General features: G+C 48.8%; 1 protein-coding gene across 1 annotated transcript in view; it reads left to right on the top strand.

Moving 5' to 3' along the window:
- The window catches only part of Col20a1 (collagen type XX alpha 1 chain), a 30707-nt gene extending 28078 nt beyond the window's left edge, over positions 1 to 2629 (top strand). The window contains exons 33-37 of the mRNA XM_028774012.1: positions 483 to 518; positions 599 to 665; positions 740 to 907; positions 1328 to 1405; positions 2420 to 2629. Coding sequence (XP_028629845.1) covers positions 483 to 518; positions 599 to 665; positions 740 to 907; positions 1328 to 1401 — 345 coding nt within the window. The 3' untranslated portion in view covers positions 1402 to 1405; positions 2420 to 2629. The remainder of the gene's footprint in view (positions 1 to 482; positions 519 to 598; positions 666 to 739; positions 908 to 1327; positions 1406 to 2419) is intronic.
- Positions 2630 to 9551: the final 6922 nt, after the last annotated feature.

Genomic DNA, 9551 nt, shown 5'->3' on the forward strand with positions numbered 1-9551 from the left:
AGTTGACTTATGGAGATCCAGCTCCCTGGAAGGTCACCTTAATCTTCAGTCAAGAGGAATAGGGTTTCAGCAGCTTAGAGCCCCTGAAGTGGGCTTTACAGTATGGGTATAGCGGAAGGAGAAGCAGGATGATGTGGCTTTCCTGACTCAGGCTGCCTCTGGGCCAAGGAAGGGTCTGTTCTCTAGACAGTGTTTCAGCTGTTTGGGAGTTCTGCCCATACTCCCCAGCACAAAATGCAGCTGGGGATGGATTCTTCGCAGATCATTCCCAGCTCCACTTGGGACTGTCTTTGCCATGAATGTCCAGCTTCCCTTGCTCATTCTGGGCTGGCGCTGAGGGCACAATACACTTCTGGAACTTGGTAGTTGGGTTGAAGCTTTGGCACCACATCAGCCTGTGTGGAGTCAAGCCTGCCACATGTTGCCATGCCTGCAGCTCCTTGCCTCTACGCTGACAGCTTTTCCCCTACCTCCTGCTACAGGGTCTACCAGGATCCAAAGGGGAACGAGGAGAGAAGGTGAGTGAGGCCCATAACCTGGAGATTGGGACTCCCTTGTGGCACCTGACATGGGTCCCCAAATCGTATCCTCCTTCTAGGGAGAGCCACAGTCCCTTGCCACCATCTTCCAGCTGGTGAGCCAGGCCTGCGAGTCAGCCATACGGAGTGAGTGAAACCCACCCTGCCCGGCCTCATCCTTATTGGTGAGGCTGGGCCCCATCTGATGTCTCCTTCCCCAGCGCATGTGCTGAAGCTGAATTCCTTCCTCCATGAGAATGCCCGTCCCCCAATGCCCTTCATGGCAGAGACAGCCAAGCTAGGCAGACCCAGATCTATAGATCCTGGATTACACAACGAGGCTCTACTTCCTGGAGACTGGGGACATATCCTCCACCCTGAGGACCAAGGTATCAGGCTTCCTGCTCTTGGAGGGGATTCTAGAGGTAGACAGTGGCTGATTCCCTGCACACACACACATGCACACGCACACGCACATGCACGTACACGTGCGCATGTTTGTGTGTGTGTGTGTACATGTTCCTCCTTGTAAGCCCCTTTACCCCATTACATCATTTAAGAGATGTCTTAATGAATACCTCATTTAGAACTTGTAAAGTTTCTACTCTGGCTGCTAAACCCATACTAAGGTACTTGCTTGGGGCTCAAAGACCTGATGTGCTGGTGTCATGAGTACTTAGCCTTCAGCCAAGGGTTGAGCTTCATGCTCATCCCAAGAGGACCCAGCCCTTCCTCTGACAGACAGGTCAGAGAAGAAGAAGCTGAAGCTGCTACATTCCCCAGTCCTGGAATGTCCCCTTTCCTCTCAGGTGAGCCTGTGGCTATTAGCCACACAAGCAACCCTGGACTGCAGGAGGTACAGACCCCAGAACCCCTGGAGTGAACAGGTAAATTTCTATCATGGTTCCAGCCATGGGGCAATAAAGAGGGATAGCTGGAGGGGAGGAGATCTGCATGGGCCAAACAGTGAGAGAGTGGAAGATGGTGCTGTCTCCATCTGGGAAGAGACCCTGCCCTCAAGAGTGGGATGCAGCTGGTACTTGTGAAGCTGGTTGTCCTGCAGACCCTGGTTGGGCCCGCAAGTGTGAGGAGTCACAGGTGGAGGAGAGGTCTGAGCTACAGGAGTGTGGGTGGTCACGGATCTGGGAGAAGCCCCTATAATGGGGGGGGGGGTGCTTACAGAGACTGGACCTCAGGTATGCATTCCAGTGAACACCTGGCCAGGTGAGAGCACCTGAGGTCTGAGATAGAGCACTCTGGAGGTTCTGAGTGTGAGTGATAGACTTCCCTAAAGTAGGTGGACAGGGTGCAGCACCAGATGACCTCTCCTCTTTCACAGGATGTGCTGAGCAAACCTGCCTGAGGAGGTGTTTCTAGGTGCAAGTGTGAGATAGGGTATAATGAACACAGGTCGGGTATGAGTACAGATAAACCCAGGTGAGCTCTGTGAACACAAGTGCAGATTGGCACAGGTGGCACAGGTGTGTTCAGATGGTACAGGTGAGTTCAGGTGGCACAGGTGAGCAGAGTGAGCACAGGTGGGTTCAAGTAGCACAGGTAGCACAGGTAGGCATAACAACATCCTCAAGTAGATGATGGAGCTGGAGGCATATGGGAGCAGACTTAACAGGCACAGGCTCAGGGGTGTGTGACGGAAAGTGAGTGTTAGGAGTAAGGAGCCACCTATGAACAAGCTAGAGCCCTGTGTGAGTTCAGCCTTGTCCCTGCTCCTGAGACCAGAGAACAACTCAAGGTTCTGCTGTTTCCTGTCACAACAAAAGCCGGAGAGTGGAGACCTCAGCTTCTTTCACTTTAGGGAAGCCTGAGCTCAGTGTGCCAGGAGGTTGGGCCGAGGTTTCCTAGACCGCAGTCCAGTGGTGTCTGCCCTTCTCTCATGCCAGGACCTTCCCTCTGCCACTTCAGATCGCCTTGTCCTTCACCAGCACCACCATCCAACACTAAGAACAACTGTGTGCTGGAGGGGCAGAGGAGGAAACCCAGAGGAAGACCCTGAGGTGGCAGGAGTTGGAAGGGAGGAGGGTGGCGCTCCTCCTTAAGCCCTTTCTTTGTAGCAGGTCTAGGTTCAGATAAACTTCTTGCTCATCAGCCTATGTGAGGTGTCTGATCACTGCTGGGAGCTGTCTCCCACCACTCACACCATCATCTCACTCAGAACTTTACAAGGTTCTCGGACCTCCTCAAAGCCCAGGCTCCTTCTTCTGGACCTCACCAGGACTCAGCCTGGATGCTGTGCTGACTTTTCATCCTTCACCCAAGGCAGCAGAGTCATTCGCTGCTTGTCTTCACCCCACTAAGACACGAACCTGGGCACAACGTTCATTTCTAAGGAATCCTTGTCATTCTAAGGGTGAAATCCAGACCTCCTGCCAGTTGTATAGCACAGCAGAATGTCTGCTATGGCTATTCCTGGGCCTTTGTATGTGCTATCATGTCTGCCAGGCTCTTCCCAGGATTCTGTTCCTGACTATCTCTCCCTCAGAACAGGGCCCTCACTTCAACCCTACTGTCTCTTTCAGTCTTTTTTGCTTCTGTTCTGGCCCATCTTATCCCCAGTCCAAGGAGTCTGGATCACCTCCACTCTCCTCAGCCTCTGTGTTTGGCATGGGGATGTCACTTTAAGACCTGGTATCTTTGGTGCTTGTCTTCAGTGTCTCAAAGCAAGGTTGTCCTCTGACAGCACCTCAGCCCTGGGTCTGTCACCATCCTCAAAGAGATCATGTGAGTCTTCCTACCTTACCTACCTTGTCTGTGCCAGACAAGGGTCTGGAATTGTATGAATTCATGACACCTGCATTCCCAAACCTAGCCGTGCTAAGAGTCAGGAATTTCTATTTCCTCTTTCAACAAATCTTAAGTAATTGGCCCATTGCTCCCATCGGTGTAGCTAAGCATGAAAAGTCCAGAAACAAAGAGGGAACCCACATCACTGGGGGAAGGGTAAGAGTTTTAACAAGGGACAAGAGATGTCTGACACTGACTAAAGGAACAGTCTACCACAACTCAGTGTGTGTAGCTGTGCATATGTGGACACACAGGTACATGTGTATATTAATGTCTGTATACAACATGTCTATCTCTGTACACATGTGTCTCTATGAGCATGTCTGTGGACACATGTCTCTGTATGTAATGCTGCACACATACAAGTGTCCCTGTGCATGTGATTGCATGCACGCATGTCTGTGTGTACATGTGTCACTGCATATATGCATGTGTTTGCACAGTTGCGCGGCACTGATCCTCAGGAAGCTGTTATAAGACAATGAATAGTTTCCTTCTGGACCTGTGCACACACACATATGCATCCTAAACCACACATACACATGTACAGAGATGTACATTCACCGTCCAATCATAAACAGCATTGTTATGCAGGCTTAGGGCATGCAAAGAAAAGGAAAAGTCCAAGGCAAACACACTGAGACAAATGAAAAGTCCGTATCAGATGAGGAGGAATTTGTGTTTTCTTTGGTCTATTAATTTTTTAAACTTACAATGCGCCACGGAGGCAGAGAAGGATATTAATGACATGAAGCCCAAAATAACAGGAATAAATGAGAGGAGGCCAGCTTGAAGGATGGTGTGTGGAAGAGAAATTGTGAAACAAAGTCAGCAGGAGACATGAGCCTGAGAACACTGCCAAAGCCATCAGTAAGCTGCAGGATCAGAGGAGAGCAGTGTCCAGGAGCCTGAGTCTGGAGAGATATAGGGAACTTGTTGACAGCAGCCTCGTGATGAGGCCTAGAGGAGAGAGGCAGTAATAACTGGAGCACTGGTATCCTGAGGTAACAAGGCTTTGAAGATTGGAACATCAGAGAAAGATCTCAGAGCTCAGACCGATGACAGAGCCATGAGAGTTGATAGGTGGGTTATGAAATATGTCTTTAGCGTCACATGTGGTAAAGACAGTGGAAACACTCATTAAGAAATCTTTCCCAGGGGGAACCTACAGCTCAAACTACCAGACAAAACTTCTGAGGCAGCAGTCAGGGGGCAGGGGGAAACACTCACATCTCATATCCAGGATGAGGGCAAAGGATATTCTAAGGACCACAGCACTTCCAGGTACTCATGGAGACCTCTATGAAGGACCGGGGATGGTGTGAGCAGACTGATGGCAACCTCCCTCTGCCTCAGGTAGTCACACAGTAGTAGTCTAAAACAAGACCATTCTAGATTATTATAATGAACTAGTGCCAAAGGCAGCAGGGTGTCATGTTCTCGGGAGGTGGAGGCACAATGGTGTCTCCAATCAATATGGAAAGCTTTGTTTTACAAGTGTTTGCCATAAGCAAGGAGCAGCTTCTAGAATAGGAACCAAAAGAACAAGTGTCCAGAGTGGCTGATTAGATCAGGCTTTCCCCTGCAGAGGGTTTAAAACATATTAAATAATAAATCCCCTAGTGTGGCAGAAACTGATGTAAATATGCTTCACTTATAGAAAGACATACTCTCTAAATTTCTCTGAAACATAGACACAGTGTTCTAGTTGATTCTTCACTAGTCAGGAAAATACACTGCTAACCCAGTAGTGAATTCTGTCACACTTGCTTTCAGGCCTTGCATGTGGTCTGTCGTGGCCACTGTCCCATGTAAATTTGAAAAGAATAAGCATGCTTTCTGCTGTTTGAGAAAAGGTTCTAGAAATACTAGCCAGGCCAGCAGACAACAGTGGTGTTCAAGTCTTCTCTAGCCTTGTGTATTTTCTCAATAGAAACATGTAGATAATATTTTTAAAATTACTATAATTTTTATTAGTGTGTGTGTGTGTGGTGACGGTGTGTGTGTATGTGTGTGTGTGGTGATGGTTGTACATGTTGTGTGCATGTGTGTGTGTGTGTTGATGGTGTGTGAGTGTGTGATGATGGTGTGTGTGTGGTGATTGTGTGTCTGTGTGTAGTGATGGTGTGTGTGTATATCTGTGTGTGGTGATGGTGTATGTGTGTAGTGTGTGTGTGTGTATATGTCTGGTGATGGTGTGTATATGTGTATGTGTGTGTGATGTGTGTGTGTGTAGTGATGGTGTGTGTGTGTATGTGTGTGGGATGGTGGTGTGTGTGTGTGTGTCGGTGACAGTATATGTGTATGTGTGTGGTTTGTGTGTGGGATGGAAGTGATTGTGGTGTGTATGGTGTGTATGTATATGTATGGTGATGGTATCTGTCTGTGTGTGGTATGTGTGGTGATGGTATGTGTGTGTGTTTTGTGGGGGCAGGAAGTTGATGTCTATTGTTTCCCACCTGATTTTTTTTGAGATATGGTTACTCACTGAAATTGGAGCTCGACAGTTTGGCTAGACTGACTAACCAGGAAGCCCTGGGGCCTGCTTGTCTCAGAGGAATTGCAGAAAATGTTTAAAGAGTTATAGATAGTTGTCAGCATTCTCAGCATTTATATGGGTGCTGGAGATTTGAACACGGGTCTTTATGGTTACACGACAAACACTTTACCCACTGAGCTGCCTCCCAGCCCTAGGTGCGTTTTTTGCTGTTGGGAGTGGTTTGTTCAAGACAAAGTCTCACATCACTCAGTCTGGCCTCAAACTCAAAATATAGTTGAGGGTGGCCTTGAACCCTTCATTCTCATGCCTCTCCCTCCCGGTGTTAGGATGAAAAGCTGATTGCTCACCATAACGCCCTCCACAGCAACACTTCTCATACAATGACAACCTGGGACCACCCACATGTCCATCGTAAAGAAAATAGGTGAATAAATGGTGTAGTAGCCACACAGTAAGCACATGAGAACTGGCATCTCATCACCATCATGGTAAACTATTCATCAGGGTAAACTGATGAATCCCAAGCAGGCTGAGGAAAGCCAAGCACAGCAGTACAGCTCATAGTATGGAACCCACATAAGCTAGATGCAGAAGTGGATACACAGTGGAGAGTGGGGGCTTCTGGGTACTGGTGACATAGGCAGTTACAGTGAGAAAGAAAGTGTATGTAGGCATGCTGACGGTCTGTACATTCTATCTGTACGTCACCCGTGAGGCCGGCAAATAGCATGAAATGTCAGGCAGGATTAAAGTAATAGAAACTCCTACCTGCAAACAGCAAGTGTAAACAGCATATCCAAGTGGAAAGTGCTTTGAATCATCTAAATCCCAGTACAAACTCCAGGGCCTGATAATTCTACCCTTCCCCTTGGTATTGTGTCCTGAGCAGTGTGCTTCCAGCTGTGGGTCAGCAGCAAATCAATTTGGGGAGTTGCAACTGGCATTTTCCTACAGACTGAAATAGAAGAGACTAAAATAAAGCAGCAGGAGTCAGGAATGTTCTCATGTAGCTTTTTTTAAAAAACCTGTGTGCACACAATGGACACATACCAGGGATCCTCAGGTTTTTCCCCAAAAGGTCAGGACAATTCCAGGATCAGCTAATGGCTTTGTGAGAATGTGCCTTAATTTGTATGGGTGGAAGGAGACCCAGAGTATAAAGCAGTGGACTCTCAGATGTTTTTAGTGGAAAAGCACCAGAGCCCAAGAGCTATGGCAACAGTAAGGTCACTTCCAACCTGTAGGATGAATCATCTGTGTGGGATGGACCCCAAGGACCCTCATCTTAGCTTACCAGGGAGACAAGGGACTCCCTGGGAGTTGATGGCACTACAGGATGGGTGTCAGTTGCTATTACCGAGAAGATGTCATCCTATGCAACTTCCCGGAAGTAGGGGACACCAGGTCCATCAGTAGGTGGAAGGGATGTAAGGAAACAAGGTGGCCCCACCCTCATGGGGGCTTCTGTGAGGGGCTCAGGGTGCATAGAGGAAACAGCCTGTGATATTCTGGACACTTCTTCAGGCCCTGGGCTACAAAAGGGCCTCTAGTTGTAGATGACCCTGGTGTAAGTTTTGTAAGGAATATTGTAGATGGCCCATCAGCCATGAAGGTGGGTATGCTTCAAGCAAGCTGAACACTAGAAATTGGCCAGCTGTGGAAACAGTAGTCTTGAGTCTGATTGACCCCCAACATGTCAAGACATCATAGCATACAGAAAGCAAAGAAACATTAACACAAAGAGAAATGGCAACACATGCCCACAGAGATGAACACAGGTACTCAGCAGCACCTTGACTGACACCTGGAAATGAAGACAGGGCCACACGCTGATGGGGAGACACCACAACTTGGTTTATTCAGACAGAAACAACAACTAAGAACCAACAAGCACACAACAGCAATGAGTCTATTGCACACAACACTGCAGATGAGCCTTGGCCACACAAGCAAAAGAAGCCAGACATCGCAGAGTCCGATATGGGATCCCAGACATAGGATGACTAGCAGAACTGGTCTCCAAGATTCACATTTGAGTTGATGCAGTCCAATGGGATAGGGTAGAATGGGAGGACTGGGAGCTTTGGGGAGATAATGTCTACATATTAGAGGGGCTGGGGCCACACAGTCTCTGTTCTTTAAAGCTCACTGGTTCAAAGGCCTCAGATCAAGCATTCTGTCCTAATTGAACTTCATCTTGAACATGTATCAACACTGGAAGCAGGCAAACAAAAGGCCAGCTGAGTGGGAATGGGGAGAATACGGTGCTTTATTTTATTTTTCTGGCTTCTGGGTGTGTGTGTGTGGGGAGATATCCTATCAGGAGCATCCCAGCCATTCAGTTTTCCTGACCCTGAAGAGAACAGCAGTCCTCTTCCATGTCACTGTGGACTTGCCCTGATTTCTACTGTTTTCTGCATTTCTTGTGGTTGGAGCCACAAATGCACCATGATAGTAGAACATGCATCTGTCAGGTGTTATCTGCTGCCTTCATCACTGGGGCTTGTGTTCCCCTTGGCTCCCAGGTTCTGGCACGAATTTTCCCACCAGGGTTATCTTGCATCATCCTGAGAGTTCCAGTATAGGGGCTAGCGACCTAGTCAGTCAGTGAAGGGCAGATTGAAACAAGGCAGATGGGATCCTCGATGCCCTTAGGACTCTAGGGAAGACCTGGAACATCCAAGGTTCAGAGCCCAGGCCTCTGCATCCCCTTCCTGTACACAGGAATATCATGGGGCTTCCAGCATGGGGTTCCTTTCCCACCAGCACTCCAGGTGCCCAGTGGCTCTGTGTTTAAAGGTGGATTTGCCTGCAGATAGTTCGGTAAAGACAATGCTGGCCTTTTGGCATACCTCCTTCCTGACATCCTCATTCAGCTGGGATGGGCAAGTCATACCATGGAGGTGGTAACTGTGCCTACTGGAGGCTTGGTGTGTTAAGTTCTTCTTTCATTTCTACAGTCCTCAGGACTATCCTAACAGGGACCTCAGCTTCAGGGCCCAAGACAACTTGGCTGAGGGTTCAGGGCCCAGCTCTGTGAAACCCAGCTGGAGGGTGGGAACGGCGGAGAGGCAACTGGGACCACGACACAGGATGATTTCTTGGGTGTCTCCCATGTTCTGCCCTTCACTCAGTGGAATCTCATAGAGGTGGGCACAGCATGTTCTTTTTCCCATCCCACCACTGTGGATTGTCCAGGTTGCCTAGTGCCATCTTGGGAAGGAGAAAAGGAGCCCTTCAGGTCTTCCCTACAACCTAAGTGCAAGATAGACCAGATAAGGCATCCCTAACCGTTGGTCGATGGCACTCAAACAATGAGTCAGGGGGCCTGTTTTGCTTAGAAGTCTTTAGGCAGCTCACCCTATTCCACAACATCGAAGAGGTTTCCCATCACTCCTGCTGGTCTAGAGAGACATGCTCAGGGGAACTGTGGCCTCACCACAGGATTGTGATGAGAAGTCTTACCTTCAGTCTTCTAATCCCAGAGAGGCAGAAACATACAGGGATATCAAGGAAGATCCGTGAGGGGATGTACAGTCCAGGCCCTGGACATGATTTGGCTCCATCACGACCCCAAGGCTCCCAATGCCCTTGCCCTCCTGGGGTTTCTGGACCCTAGGAAATGCTCACCATAGAGCCCTGTGACCCTGAGGTGAAAGCAGGATTCCTGTGGTGCTTCAGTCTTCCTGTGAGGTCCTGCATTCATTCTCCTGTGAGTGGGACCCATCTAC

This window comes from Grammomys surdaster, unplaced genomic scaffold (assembly GCF_004785775.1).
Source record: "Grammomys surdaster isolate TR1022 unplaced genomic scaffold, NIH_TR_1.0 238, whole genome shotgun sequence".
In the NCBI taxonomy this organism is placed as follows: Eukaryota; Metazoa; Chordata; class Mammalia; order Rodentia; family Muridae; genus Grammomys; species Grammomys surdaster.